The 16512-nt window shown below is 39.4% G+C and overlaps 1 protein-coding gene across 1 annotated transcript in view; it reads left to right on the plus strand.

The window, feature by feature from the left end:
- The window catches only part of ADGRV1 (adhesion G protein-coupled receptor V1), a 519149-nt gene that overhangs the window by 447588 nt on the left and 55049 nt on the right, over positions 1–16512 (plus strand). The window contains 1 exon segment of the mRNA XM_032593635.1: positions 2158–2279. Coding sequence (XP_032449526.1) covers positions 2158–2279 — 122 coding nt within the window.

Consider the following 16512-nt stretch of genomic DNA (forward strand, 5'->3'; position numbering starts at 1 on the left):
CAAACCCATGAACCGTGAGATCATGACCTGAGGAAATCAAGTCAGACACTTAAGCTACTGAGCCACCCAGGCACCCCAATAACCCTTTAAATAAATTGAGAATCTGTGAGTCCATATTATAAAAATAAATAATGGATAAATCACACATTTGATAAGAGGAAGGGTTTTATCCAGTTTCAAAGTAATCCCACACAGATAATTAGTAATCACAAAGGAAAACAGACTGACTTCACAGTAGAGAATCTGTGCAGCCACTACCTTAATCACATGACCTGAATGAGCAGCCTAAGTAATGGGACAAATGGAATTTTTGTGCCACCCAATAAAAGAATGCTATAACAAGAACCCAGTATCAGTTCTGTGACTTTTGCCAAATTTTTTAATCTGAATCACAGGAAAAGATCAGATGAACTCAAATTTAAGGACACTCCACAGGAAAAACTGGCCGGTAATCTTCAAAAGTGTCAGTCATAAAAGCCAAGGACATACAGATGAACTGTTTGGGATTAAAGGAGACTACAGAAACATGTCAGCTGTACCTTTCTGCTGCAAAAAAGATAACAGAAATAATGGACAAATCTTGAATGAGATCTGAGGATGGCAGGAATATATGAGTATTGATTTCCTGATTTGATGGTCCTATTGTGTTTATGTAGGAGAAAATCTTTGTAGAAAATACACATTAAAGTTTTCAGAGGGAAAAATGAAAACAACAGAAAAATTAAGTTTTGGGGCTCCTGGCAGGCTCTGTCAGAAGAGGGTGTCACTCCTGATCTTGGGGCCAGGAGTTCGAGCCCCATAGTGCATGTAGAGGTTACTAAAAAAAATAAACTTGGGGCGCCTGGGTGGCACAGTCGGTTGAGCGTCCGACTTCAGCCAGGTCACGATCTCGCGGTCCGTGAGTTCGAGCCCCGCGTCGGGCTCTGGGCTGATGGCTCGGAGCCTGGAGCCTATTTCCGATTCTGTGTCTCCCTGTCTCTCTGCCCCTTCCCCGTTCATGCTCTGTCTCTCTCTGTCCCAAAAATAAATAAACGTTGAAAAAAAAAAATTAAAAAAAATAAAAAAATAAAAAAAAATAAACTTAAAAAATGTTAGCTTAAAAAATATATTTAAAAAAATAAAGTATTCAGAAAGTGATGGAGGAAGGCAACTTTCAAGTGGTTCAGGGAAGAGAAAAACTATGTTGTCATACTGTACTTACAGCTCTTCTGTAAGTTTGACATTGTTTCAAAATAAAATTTTAAAATTGCTAAAGTCATGTTATTTAACTATTCAAATTTTCAGAGTGCATGTAGATTTTAGGCATTACTTGATAAAATGGTGGGTATATTTGGACCTTGAAGTCTGTCCTAAGAGTTGTCAATGGTGTGGTCCATCCTGATGTCTTTCAGACAGCTTGAAATGTGTTTATTTGCAGTTGTTATGATCTGATTCACTTTTTAAGTCTACTATAGGTAGTCATTTAAATAATAAAATCCCCTTTTTAAGGTTATTATTCTACAATGCAAATATCAAAGTCAAATGAGTAATGAAGTCCTTGGCCCTGAAGAGATCTCTCCTGAAAACTACTGAAACAACTTGCATGAGAAACAGCAGGCAGAATAAGCTTAGTGTTCACACTAGCGAACCTGTCACTTCATCTTTACTCTAACATTAGCCATAAAGTTTGGTGTCTTCTCTGTCAGAAAAAAAAAGGGATGAGTACATACTTTTCCATGACACACAAGCTAGTTTTTATGTCATTTGTGTTTTAAATTGTTGGGTTGGACTACGCTAATTTCTAGAGCAACACCGCTGCCTGCCATTTTCTGGTGGAAAGCTCTTTTAAGGGGATTTACCTGGGGATGAAATGTGATTGCATCTCTGCAGTTGTTCATGGCACTTCCTGAACAGTCCAGCAGGTGGTAGTCTAGGAGAGGAACAGTTCTCATTCTGCCCCCCCCCCCCCCCCACCCCCATCAGGAAAACAGAAAGAATGTGGACTCAGCAATGTGCCCTCTCTTTTCTGGCATAAGAATGGGATTTCCAAGGTTGTTCTTTCAAAATGGGTACTTAGGCATACAGAGTGTTACAAGAAAGGAGCCAGTATACATTTGTGTGTATCTGTGACTAGGCAGGATCCCAGAGCTCAAAAAAAATTTTTTTTTTTATTTCTAGAAGTCCCGCTGGTTTTATATCTCTTTGCCCTGATTTCTGTGACATGGCTTTGGGGAGGCCTGCACATGGCTTACAGACACTTCTGGATGTTGGTCCTCTTTGTCATTTTCAACAGTCTACAGGTAAGCTTACAATCTGGTTGCTGGTGGAACACATGTATGCTCATGAACACGGGCATGGAGTTTCAATGTAAAGGAATCAAGTGTCTACACGTAGGTGAATTTTTACACACAACATCACGCAGAGTTGCAGAATAAAATGATGAAGGGCTAAATCTTTAATATCTAAAATATGGCTGGGCTTCTAACTTGCTGTTTATACTGATAATATAAAGGGTAAAATATTTACCCTCCTTTATTTAGATAACATCTGAGTAACTACAAAAACATATTTCTTTCTCAGCAGGATCGATGTTTATAAACTTTGCAGCAGGTAACCATGGACGGTGGCTGTGTCTAGATGTTAGAGCAACTGAAGAGTGAAATAGATAGCAGTGTTCAAGCAGTCCACTCTTACGCCTGGTGCTTAGTGAAATGAGAGTGTTTTGGTTCACTGAAAAATGATTGACATCCTCTAAGTCTGGCAATGCCCAGCTTAAATTAGTTTTGTGAGCGTGCTTGGATAGCATAACTAGGAATTATATAACTATAGCAAAAATTAAAGCTGACTTTTTTAGTGCTTTTGTTAAATGGAAAAAAGTTGCACCCTGAAATTAACAAATGGAACAAATGAACTCATTTTCCTTATTTTCCAAAGTGAAAAGGTCTGTCCCAGACCAAAATAATATCTTGAATTTACCAAAGATCTCTCTATAAAAAGTCCTTATTTGGACCACCATGTTGCAAGGAACATGAGTAGAAAAACCTATTAGGATTACAGCATACAACTGAAACGAGACTCAAAGCATATTTTTATTTCATTTTAAGGATTTTAAGGAAACAAATTATTTAGTGACAGCATATCTTCCAGCCCAGTGCCTAAGCAAATCATAAGATGGATTTAGGAAGGACAGAAAATACAAAGTAACTTGAAAGTTTGGCATCAGGTTGATACAAGGAGGTATGTAGACATCTCTGTATAGCCACAGAGACCATCAAGCACCTGCTGCTGGCACATTGTGTTAGTGCTACAGTCCCAGGGTGGAGGGGACAGGCCTGCTCCTTTACAATGTGAGGATTCAAGGGAGTAAACAGCGGTTAGAATAGACTATGCCAGGTGCCGTGCAAACAAAATGTTGTAAGGGTTGAGTGAAGCACCTGTTTACTCCTGCAAGTGCTAGCATTTGAGATGAGCCCCGGGAGTGAGCCCTTCAGATCAGAGGCCCTGTCTGGTCAGCTTTGAATCCCAGGGGCCTATTGGAACTAACACCGAGGTCCACACTGGCAGCCTGCAGATGTATTTTATTTGGTGGACACACAGTGGTATACAGAACAGTGTTTTAAATTGTTTCATATTTGGGGGCAGCTGGGTGGCTCAGTCCTTGAGAGTCCCAACTTCAGCTCAGGTCATGATCTCACTGTTTGTGAATTCAAGCCCCACATCAGACTCGCTGCTATCCGCACGAAGCCTGCTTCGGATCTTCTGTCCCCCTCCCTCTCTGCCCCTCCCCCTGTTCTCAAAAATAGAAAAATAAAACATTAAAAAAAAAAACTCTTGGGGCGCCTGGGTGGCGCAGTCGGTTAAGCGTCCGACTTCAGCCAGGTCACGATCTCGCGGTCCGTGAGTTCGAGCCCCGCGTCGGGCTCTGGGCTGATGGCTCGGAGCCTGGAGCCTGTTTCCGATTCTGTGTCTCCCTCTCTCTCTGCCCCTCCCCCGTTCATGCTCTGTCTCTCTCTGTCCCAAAAATAAAATAAAAACGTTGAAAAAAAAAAAAAAAAAAACTCTTTAAAAATTGTTTAATATTTGCTGCAAACTTTTAAAATTGAGAAATCTCACATAAAAACTTAAATTTCTGGCTTTTCTTTAATAGCAGTACTTGCTTGGCAGCAATTGGCAAGTCCTAAGTGGATGCTTCCCCCTTTAGATGGGGCATGTGACCTTACTATACATGGGATAGACTTTGTTCATTCACTTTACCTGCCATTGAGTTTGCAATACCTTTAATGTTAAGTAAGTGATGAGCGTATGGTTAGAGATGAGTATTTCAGGCAGAGAAACAGTGTTAGTCTGGGCAGTACAAAAGGGAACTGATTAATCTAGCCGAGATTTAGAGAAGAGTTGGGGTGAGGGTGGCAAGAAGAAAGCCTTTGCAGTTCGGAAGGTAATGCTGGGAGCCGAGACAGACGAGGGTAAGTTGGCCTCAGTGCCTTGTTGCCATGCTTCGGAAGGGATGTTGAACTTCAGCTTTTAAGCAGTAGGAAGCCATCAAAGTTGGGAGTTTTTATTTGTTTTGCTCTGATTTGTTTTTAAAATTTTTTAAATTTTGATTGGGAATGACTTGCTTGTACTACTTTTTTAGAAGGATGACTGGAAACATTTAGGAGGGTAATGAAATGTGGAACAGCTCCAGTTAGAGGTGGGCTCCTATCATAGTCCAGCCTATAATATTTCAGCAGCATACCTGGGAATAGAGAGCAGGTGACAGGTTTGAGAATTGTAAAGATAACCATTAATGGAATTTGGTTAGCCAATAAAATGTAGGGATGCGGAGTATCAGAGAGCAACATCATTTAGAAATGCCAGGCTCAGGTGAATGGCTGGGTACCAACATCTTTAGTCAACATGAAGATCACATCAGGCATAGGGTTCTAGGAAATACGCAGTGAGGTTGGTGAGTTGGTAAGATGTGGGAGTCATTGGTAAAGTTAATTTTAGTTAATAATTGTATAATAATAACAATTTAGTAACTAGGTTTTCGGAGAGAGCTACAGAAAGAGATAATTAATGAAAGGGAACTAGAATAGAAGAGTTTGGAGTTTCTGGTAGAAAAGAAAGTTTCAGAAGAAAACAATACTAACTAACTGTCAAGTGCAGCAGAGAAGATAAATAGGCTGAGGACCGAGGGGCATTGTGGTGCAGTGCAGTGTTTCCCACCTGTGGCTTGCAGCAAAATCATGTAAAGGGCTTGTTGAAACACAGGTTGTCAGGCCCCACACCGAGAGTTTCTGATACAGTAGATCTGAGCAGGTCTGGAAGTTTGCTTTTCTAGCAGTTTCCCAGATGATGCTGAGACAGCCAGGCTAGGGACCACAGTTTGAGAACTGCTGATATAGTGACCATGATCCTAACTCCACCAATCTATCCAGCTGACTTTAGTTGAGTCATGGATACAAATTTTTTTCTACTTTCTTCATCTGTGAAATGGGAATGCATACTATTTAGGATTATGGTGTGATTTACTTAAATGGCATAACATACTAAGCAATTGTCCTGTACCTCACATGAGGAGCAATTATTTTTATCCAAGAAGTTTAATGGAGTATAGAAAGAGATAAAGTAATAGCTTAGGAAGGATGTTTGGCTGGTTGGTTCAAAGGAGATTTTTTGTTTCTGTTTTCTTGTGAAAAGAACCAACAAAGAAGGAGAAACTGACAAGTGGAGGAAAGAAAGACTCTTTGCTGTGGCAAGATCATGGACAGGGCAGGAAGAACAGAAGTGATGGAGGAGAGATGTTTCTCTGAGGCTAGGGAGAGAGGGAGGAACATGGAAAACCATTTGGAAGCTAGAAGTGAGAAAAGTTGGAATTTGCATCTAATTCTCTCTCTTTTCTCTGAAAGTCAAGAAGCAAGGACATTTGTTGAGAAAAATGGGTTGAAAGCTTGAGCTAAAAGTGGTAAAAAGTTCAGAGAAGTTTCTAGGCAGAAAGTAAATAGCAAACTATGGTGGGTTGGAAGATAGATGGTCAAGAAACAGACTGCTTAGAGAGAAAGTGGAGGGATTCAGTGGAGGTTAGACACCTGAAATCCATGATTGAACCAGTCACCAGCAATTAAATCAATGTGAACCTCAAGGTTAAGATGGTAGGCAGTATCACCTATCAAACCACATATACACGAAAAAGTCTGTGGAGCACTTATGCAAATTTACTAATAAAAGAGGACTGTTGGACATTAAACTATATTTCATGGTGAGATATAAGCGTAATTGTTATGGCCTGTTTCTTAGAGGAACTTAATCAAAGCTAAGTATATGTAAAAACTAAAAACATCTCAAACTCATATTTAATGAGTTTCATTCCATCTCTGTGACACTCTTGAAGCCACGAGCTTATGTGCCATTCTGGCACACCAGTACCTTCCTGGTACCAGTGCTCAGTTAATCATTCCTAAAAGAAATGCCTGTTAAGAAACACTTGAGGGGCGCCTGGGTGGCTCAGTCGGTTAAGCATCCGACTTCGGCTCAGGGCATGATCTCGTGGTCCGTGAGTTCGAGCCCCGCGTCGGGCTCTGTGCTGACCGCTCAGAGCCTGGAGCCTGCTTCAGATTCTGTGTCTCCCCCTCCTTGCCCCTCCCCCGTTCATGCTCTGTTTCCCTCTGTCTCAAAAATAAATAAACGTTAAAAAAAATTAAAAAAAAAAAAGAAACACTTGAAAAATATGATTTCTCTACAGTTTGTTGGAGTTCATTTAGTTTGTAAACTGTCTCATGTCGTCAACTTGGGCATTTTCATAGAATATGGCTATATGGTAGTAAGATCTTCCATGTATGTTCCATGAAGACTTAGTGGTTAGTATTAGTTTTTATTGGCTTTGTATTTTTTTTAACTGGCTTTTGTCACTATCTGCACCCACAAAAGTGTGTATCTTATGCTTGGCTACTGTATTTTGCTCAAAGGGGATTACTGCTTCATTTTTTTATCCAGATTATTATTATGTGATAGAGACTATTATTTTATCCAGACTATTATTATGTGATTAGGTGCCCAGAGACTAACACATGAAAGTTATCTTTTTATAATAATCTGAATTTTTGTATATTTATTGTTTGATGAAATTTTAAAAAGGGAATCTTTTTGTTTGTTTGTTTTTAAAGTAAACTCTACCACCCTCACCTTGGATCACCGACTATGCAGAAACCAGTCACATGTGAAAGGTACTCTGGCCATACTTGGGTCATGAGCAGTCTCCATCAGTAGAAGGAGTTCAGTTGTTATCACAAAAACTACATAGAATGGAATTCCCACCAGAAGAAATGATGCTTTTATCAATAAAAGAGGGGCAACAGTGGTAGGTGGGCCATTGTACCAGATGTCCACTATACGTATTTTCTGAATTTCTTGTTCATTGATATAAGTTGGGATAAGGCCAACTACCACCCAAGATCAAGGGTCACATGTTCCATCGACTGAGCCAGCCAGGCACCCTTAAAAGGAAATCTTTAAAAAATTTTTTTTTTATTTGAGTATAGTTGACACACAATGTTACATTAGTTTCAAATGTACAACATAGTGATTCAACATCTCTGTACACATTATGCTGTGTTGACCATAAGTGTAATTACTGTCACTATACAACACTATTATGATATCATTGACTGTGTTCTATATGCTGTGCCTTTTATTGCTGAGACTTATTCTGTAACTGGAAGCCTGTGTCTCCCACTCCTCTTCACTCATTATGCCTATCCTCCCACCCCCACTTCCCTCCTGGCAATCATCAGTTTGTTTTCTGTTTTTAGAGGTCTGGTTCTGCTTTTTGTTTCTTTGTTTATTCTTTTTTTTTTTTTTTTAATTCCACATGTAAGTGAAATCATATGGTATTTATCTTTCACATTCTGTCTTATTTCACTTAGCATAATACTCTCTAGGTCCAAATGGCACAGTCTCATTCTTTTTTAAGGCTGCATAATATTTCATTGTATATAAGTATTACATCTTCCTTATCCATTTGTCCATCAGTGGGCACTTAAGTCTTCCATATTTTGGCTATTGTAAATAATGCTGCAGTAAACCTAGGGGTGCCTATATCTTTCAAATTAGTGTTTTTGTTTTCTTTGGGTAAATACCTAGTTGTAGATTTATTGGGTCATATGGGATTTCTGTTTTTAATTTTTTGAAGAACTTCCTTAGTGTTTTCCACAGTGTCTATACCAATTTACATTCCCACCAGCAGGGTATGAGGGTTCCTTTTTCTACACATCTTCTCCAACACTTGTTATATCTTGCCTTATTTTTTTAATCATAACCATTCTTACAGGTATAAGGTGATATCTTAACTGTGGTTTTGATCTGCATTTTCCTGATGAGTAGTGATGTTGCACACCTTCTCCTATGTCTATGGACATAGACATGGGTTCAAGCCCCACATCAGGCTCTGTGCTGACAACTCAGAGCCTGGAGCCTGCTAAGGATTCTGTATGTGTATCTCTCTCTGCCCCTCCCCTGCTCATGCTCTGTTTTTCTGTCTCAAAAATAATTAAAAATAAAAATAAATAAATAAGGGAATCTTGATCACTTGAAATATTATCAGGAATTTCTTGATCACTTTCTGAAGATTCAGGGTTGAGCTACCAAGCATCTAATACATTTGAGCTTTTAAGAAAATGTGTATGAAGTACTTTATAAAGCATGATGGATACAAATGCAAAGTGAGTTTAGAAAAATTATTCTAAATTTGTCTGCTATTATTTTTATTGCTTAATATCTTATTGACCATGGTGGTACCACCAGTGCAAGATTCACCTCCTATCAGCTTTCTCACCCCAGGATGGAAGGAGCTTATTCCCCAGTAGGAAAATCCTTTAAGACTTAAATTACCCTCACCTTGGATCACCGACTATGCAGAAACCAGTCACATGTGAAAGGTACTCTGGCCATACTTGGGTCATGAGCAGTCTCCATCAGTAGAAGGAGTTCAGTTGTTATCACAAAAACTACATAGAATGGAATTCCCACCAGAAGAAATGATGCTTTTATCAATAAAAGAGGGGCAACAGTGGTAGGTGGGCCATTGTACCAGATGTCCACTATACGTATTTTCTGAATTTCTTGTTCATTGATATAAGTTGGGATAAGGCCAAAGACAGCTATTGTCAAATCACTGGGATATTTCGTTGATGTGACCTCAGTTTATTATGAATATCCTTGTTATCTATCATCTAACCAAATGTCTCTATAGTCCGCAAGAAATTCATAAGGGACCACATTTAATTTTTTTTTTAATTCCCTGATCCATTAATCCAATAATCTTTGTTTTTTTTAAAGTGAGTTGAATTTATTTCTAAGATTTGTGTTCATGCTTATACATCACAGCTTTCTTAAACTGTATAGCCCAAGGTATATCCAAATGGTGTAACAATAATGGGAACAATCACAAGAGTTTATCCTCAGCTGCTAGGCATTGCTTGAACCCTGTCAGTTGTTAAAATATGGAAATGGCTAGGGTTTAAACTCTTTGCCTATGTCCCAGGCTTAATCTAGGAGAATCCCCAAACTTCCAGCAGCTGAAAGGTTAATGCGTGGCCAGATAGGGAGCCTCCAGGATCCTAACTCCAGCTCCAGACCTCCAGGCCATTCTGATTGGTCAGTGTAGGTGCCACATCCATCACACATTTTGCATATCACTCCTAGCTTAATTACGTTCTAAAGTATTTTCTATTTTTAACTGGAACCAGTCAGATTCAGACTTAAATACAGCATTTATTTCAGATTTTCTTCTAGGGCTGCCTTACTAACTGACAATTTTTTCACATGTGTAGGGAATCCCATATAGGATAATAAGGGTAGCCAGCAATATCAGGCATGAGCTTCTTAAAGATGCTGGAAAACACGTTTTTGGAAAAGATTCATATACATATAAGAACATTTCCAAAAACTGAAATGCATTCTTGGAATGCATAAGCTGGCAAGGGAGCAGAACTTTACATAGTATTGGGATATGACACTTCTCAGAATGTGAGTTATGAGACCACATTGTTCAGAGTCCTGTTTGACTCTCTCTGTCTGTAACTGGCTTATACATGTTCGTTTATACAAGCATCTGGTCTCGAGATGTTCCCTAGCAATTTTTGAACCATTCGCTATTTCAGAGAAGGGAGTTACAACATGGAATTTGTAGCTAAAAATATATAGCCTATGTTCAAATTTAAGATCAGCTGGTTAAAATCATTTTTATTCCTCACCCCATGTCTTAAACATTAGGCTGGGAAATAAGTAACTCAAAGGTAGAAACAGTTTCTTTTACTTTTTTATTGTTGTTTTTTTTTTTTTTGGTGGTAACTAGAGGTTGTTTTTTTTTTTTTTTTTTTTTTTTAATGTTTATTTTGAGAGACAGAGAGAGAGAGCTTGAGCAGGGGAGGCACAGAGAGAGAGGGAGAGAGAGAATTCCAAGCAGCCTTCGCACTAACAGCCAGGCTTCATCTCCCGGAATGGAACAGTGAAGTCATGATCTGAGTCGAAATCAAGAGTCGGACACTTAACCGACTGTGCCACCCAGGTGCCCCAACTAGACTGTTTTGAACACATAAATATTCTTTTAATACAGAAAAATAGTGTTTATTTTCTTACTCCTCTTTCTTTCCTTCCCTCCTTCTTTCCCCTTATGTCCTTTCTTCCTTCCTTGTTTTCCACGTATCTCTTGTCATTATATATTGAATTTCAGCTTTAAAACTAATGCCTTCTCTTATGAAGAAATTCTCCCAAAGGAAAATAGTCCTTGAGGTATCATAAGAAATGGAACATGTTTCTGTGCTCAGGAAACATACAGAGTTCATTGCAAACGGAATAGAGAAGAAAATTAATAATCCTCCTTTAATTTTCTTCTGTGAGAATTCCTACTTAGCATCCAGAGGGGTTCAGTGCAGGTGTCGGCTTAGATACAGTACATATTTAGTCTTGGCTGCTTCCTTTTGAGGATAAACAGCTCTTGGGAAATACACATTGTTAAATAATCAGTTACAGAGGACTAATTGTTTCAAGGCACTCTCTTTGCAATTGCTTTCCAACAGCCAGCAGTAATAAGAAATGTCACTTTGTTTCCATTGGAGACTAGCACATGAACTATTCATGAAGAGTGGAAAAGCAATCTTCCCAGAAAACCCTGGAATAAACATGTTGAAGCCAGGGGAGGTTGGGACTCTTTCATTGATTTGTCCCAGAGCCATGTCAAGTTAAGTGAAAAAAAAAAAAAAAAAAAAAAAAAAATAGCTACACTCCTTTTGTAGCGTGAGATGGAGAGAGACTAATGAATGCCTGGTGTGCTCTTCAAAACATCCCAGAACATTTCTATAACTTTACAAATAAATATACAGAAGCTAAGACAAGGAGGTGTATTTAAATTGTCTTGATTAAGTCATACCACTGTCTAATGTTCAGTAACATCTGGGCTTGGGAATCATCTTTCTGTTTTCCTATAGTAAACTTCTTAACTCTATTTGACAATAAATGACAACATCTAACGTTGCCTTCTCATTACCCTGTTGATTGGCCAGGCAGGGCTCTTGAGACAGACTGCAGGATTTTCACTTTTGTTTGTACTAGGTTTTGTAAATAAAAGTGTCAGGGTCTGATCTGCCAGTGGGTATCTTCCACGAATACATTGTTACTAATGAAGGGACTGTATAGACTACGTTTTGACACCTGGCTTCATCCTTGCAAAACAGCTGCCTCCATTTCTCCTGCCCTAATGTTTCCTTTTCAGAACTTTTTCCGTGCCCTTTCTGATCACATTTTTTGCATTTCAACCATGTAGCATGCCCTCCTGACTTGCAGGGCCCTTATCTCACCAGTGAAAAGATCTAGCACTCCTCTGATCCTTGAAATCACAATGCCACAAGAATTAGAGTAAACAAGCCACATACCCCCTTTTGTTAAAACAGTTTTGGGAGAACACAGCCAGCAGTTAACATTTGGAGCCATATTTCCCCTGGTCATTCAGATTCTTTGCCTTAGTGTTATTTTTCCAGGGTGTAAAATTTTATTCTTATCTCTTGTATTACTCAAATATTGGGATGGGATTAATATATATTTTTGTAAATACATTTTATATGTATATGTTATGGTAAAATTCAATGCTGAGCTGCCAGATGCAAAGCAATGAGGATGCAGTTAAGTGTCTTTTTTTTTTTAATTTTTTTAATGTTTATTTATTTTTGACAGAGAGAGGGAGACAGAACGCGAACAGGGGAGGGGCAGAGACAGAGAGAGAGAGAGACAGAATAGAAGCAGGCTCCAGGCTCTGAGCTGTCAGTACAGAGTCTGATGTGGGGCCCGAACCCACGAACCGTGAGATCATGACCTGAGCCGAAGTCAGACGCTTAACTGACTGAGCCACCCAGATGCCCCAAATGTCTTAAAACCTCTGTTGTACCAAAAGACTTGACACCTGCAAGGTTTAGTTACCTACTTTCCAAATGGAGGTAAAATCCAAAAATGCCCTGAATTTTATCCTAGAGATGATATAAAAATATATGTACAAAATATAATGTATAAAGTACATGATTTATAAATACAAAATATTATAAAAGAATAAACGGGCAAAAGAAATGGTTATCTCCAGAACCACATAAAGACAAATGAGAGGCCAAAAAGAGATTAGTAAACTTAGCCTTTAAATCCTCTCTTAAGCCACTGATTGATCACTGAATGATCTCATCCACTCACACAGAGGTATTCCCTATATACAGGTGCCATAGTTCCCCTGTGTCCATCATCACAATGCTTATTTTGTGACATGAATCTGCTGTAGTCACTGATCTGCTTTTAAATGTGTAGCACACGCCTTCAGGTCCAAACAGGTAACTCACGTGAGTGATGTAAGCTTACTGTGAGACTATCTAGGGTTTGGTGGGGACTGTATAACTGGAGAGTTCAGACCCTTCCGAAAAGCATGCAAATGAAAAAAGCAAACAGGGTGTGGGCCAAACAAAAGATTTTCCAGGGAAAATTCCCCAGGGTCCAACAGAACCTGGCTTTCAGGCTTTGTGGCTAATCTATTTATAGTTTGCCCCCTCCCTTGGGGCAAAGTAAAAGTTTGGGGGATCCAAGTGGCTCAACTGAAAACCTACTGTATTAACTGGAACTCGTCCTGCATGGCAATCTTTGGACTCCATTTCTTCATTCTCTGGTGCGGTGAGACTGCTGAATTCTCTGCTTAGCTTTTTAGTCTTGGAAGCAGCTAGATTCCAGTAGTTTCCTAACCTTTCCTCCCACACAAAGTCAGCTTTGGAAGTGGCAAATGCCTTTATAGTTCTCTTTTGCTTCAGAATCTTGGCCCCTCAAGTCCTGATTGCCTTAGTAGATTTGAACCCTATTTTTTCGTCTCCCCAACCTGCTCAGATTGCAGCAGGTCCCAGGCTGCAACTTCCTGTTCTGCCTCTAGGCATCTCACTTTGAATTGGAAAATTCCCTAAAGAAAGAAAAAGGGGGGTGGGGCAGTGAATGGAGGGCTCCCTGCTGTATGGATTTTGCTTCTGTACAAGATCTTGGCTCCTCAAGTACTAGCTGTTCGGATGACTTTCATCTGCTCTTTTGTTACTGTCTGTGTTGTTGTTTTATTATTGTACATGTGTGTTTGAAAGTGTTTTCTCCAGCTTGTGGAATTCCACTCAGTGAGGGTTAATCTGATATAAAATCCATCAAAGCCAGGAGCAAAAATACCCATAAATTTATTTCAACAAGTATCTAATAAATTTTTAGCGTAAACTGAACGCGTGTTGATAAGTAAAGATATTTGGAGCCACTGCAAGTCCTCAGATGTGGAGTGGGTGACCTTTTAAGACATATGCACTGTTCTGGTGCTCCTGGGAACACCGATGAAGATGTCTACCTGGAACTTTTTTTTTAAGTTTATTTGTTTTAGTAATCTCTGTACCCAGTGTGGGACTCGAATGTACAACCCTGAAATAAGAGCTGCATGATTGTCCAAATGAGCCAGCCAGGGGCCCCTGTGCCTGGAACTTCTTAAGGTCAGCTGATGAAGAGGGTACTTTATGTTTTATATATCACACACATGTGTGCACACACACAGAACAAGATCTTCCCACCTATTTCGGCAAACTGAAATAAACCAAAGAAAAACATAATCCACACCGAAGAGAAACTAAAGGCTGCATGTTCCAGAAAATTACTGCTCTAGGAAATAGGACTACCTTCTTAAAATGTGGATTTAAAAAATGCCAACTAAAATCTTGATGAAAAAAGTTTTAAATGGCATGAATTCACATACAAACCTAAGTTTTTGAAAAATCTTTTTAGATGAACAGATCCAGGAAATTCGGTCTTCATCCTTTAGAATAAAACAATTCTCTGTCACTGTTTTCCTCTGCAGTATTTTAAATAGCATTCTCAAGCTTGAGAAATTACATAAAATAATGGCATTAAAAGACTGGAGTACATATACTGTCCTACTAATTTTTAGTTTTGTGATTTTGGGCACGTTCTTTACTTTTTCTGAAATGGGGATGGATACTTCTCCTTAACTTTAGAAGGCATCTGTGGAAATCAACAAAAAATATTTTAAGTTTTTAGCACATAATAGGTGCTTAGTAATGTTAACTACTTTTCTCCTGCCCCTAAGGTGATACCTGCATTTAGTTTAAGATTCTTCTCTCTCTCTCTCTCTCTCTCTCTTTTTAATGTTTATTTATTTTTGAGAGAGAGAGTGAGAGAGAGCGCTCATGCATGCTTGCTGGGGAGGGGCAGAGAGAGGGGGACCGAAGAGGGCTCTGCACTGACAGCAGGGAGCCCCGATGCGGGGCTCAAACTTACTCTGAGATCATTACCTGAGCCAAAGTTAGACACTCAACCAACCCAGCCACCCAGACGCCTCTAAGATTATTTTCACATAAACAGAAATCCTGAGCTTCAGATCTTCATAGCATATCTCTGAAATCAGCAGCGTTTCTGTAATTGCTGATTATTCAGTCAGTTTAGAATGATGATGATGTCACAGGCCACGTTTGCTAAGCTACCATCTCAGTGATCTTATTTGGCTACAATCCCCAGTGTTTAGATACTATATAAGTATGATGTAGACATAAAATCTATTAGTTATATTTTGTCCTTTGTTCTGTAACATTTTAGAACTCTTATTATAAAGGAGTGATATGGTAGATTATATACATTTTTACCTTATTGTTTGAGGCAATATCATAACACTGGAAATTTTGTATTCATTCACTGAAGAGCATTAATCTCTCTGAAATATATTTATGAATGTATATGTTAGATGACACATTCCCATGCCTCTATGCTGAATATCTATTATAATAAAAATCAAAACAATAGGGGCACCCAGGTGGCTCAGTCGGTTAAGCCTCTGACTCTTGAACCCAGCTTGGGTCATGATCTCACGGTTCGTGGATTCAAGCCCCGCATCGGGCTCTGCGCTGGCAGTGGAGCCTGCGTGGGATTCTGTCTCCCTCTCTCCCTCTCTCCCTCTCTCCCTGCCTCTCCTGTCTCATGCTCACTCTCTTTCTCAAAATAAATTTAAAAAACTGAAAAAAAATCAGAACAATAACAGCTAGTATTTATTGAGTGCTTATTATGTGGAACTGTACTTCTATCATTTAATTTTTACAACAATCCTGTAAAGTAAGGACTGTTATTCTTGCCTTTTTACATACGGAGAGACAGAGGCTTAGAGAAATTGAGTAACTTAGGCAAGATCACACTCCCAGTAAGTCATGAGCTGGGATCCTGTGTACTATGATCAGTTCCCCTACTAGGCTTTACAATGCTCGAAGACCATAGGACCTCTTGCTTACTTATCCCATGGCATCTCAGCAGAAGGCTGTCTTATAGTAGCTATTCAACAAATGCCTATTAACTTAAAATTTTTGCTGACTTAAAATGTATTAACAAGCAAGATGAATTAAAATGCATTCTGGGGGCGCCTGGGTGGCGCAGTCGGTTAAGCGTCCGACTTCAGCCAGGTCACGATCTCGCGGTCCGTGAGTTCGAGCCCCGCGTCAGGCTCTGGGCTGATGGCTCAGAGCCTGGAGCCTGTTTCCGATTCTGTGTCTCCCTCTCTCTCTGCCCCTCCCCCGTTCATGCTCTGTCTCTCTCTGTCCCAAAAATAAATAAACGTTAAAAAAAAAAAAAAATTTTAAAATGCATTCTGGGTGGCTCAGTTGGTTAAGCGTCCGACTTCGGCTCAGGTCATGATCTTGCAGTTCTGTGAGTTTGAGTCCCAGGTTGGGCTCTGTGTTGACAGCTCAGAGCCTAGAGCCTGCTTCAGATTCTGTGTCTCCCTGTCTCTCTCTGCCCCACTCCCACTCATGCTCTGTCTGTCTGTATCTCTCTCGTGAATTAATAAACATTAAATTAATGCATAATAACCATAATTAACATGAATTGTTATTTGGTTACCTTTCACTTATAAAAACTAACGCATTGCAGTAAATGTTCCTTTAGTTTAACATTGATGCCCATTACAAAGTCACAATCTCCTAGAGAACAGTCTGTCTTTGGCTTAGTTGA

This window comes from Lynx canadensis, chromosome A1 (genome assembly GCF_007474595.2).
Source record: "Lynx canadensis isolate LIC74 chromosome A1, mLynCan4.pri.v2, whole genome shotgun sequence".
In the NCBI taxonomy this organism is placed as follows: Eukaryota; Metazoa; Chordata; class Mammalia; order Carnivora; family Felidae; genus Lynx; species Lynx canadensis.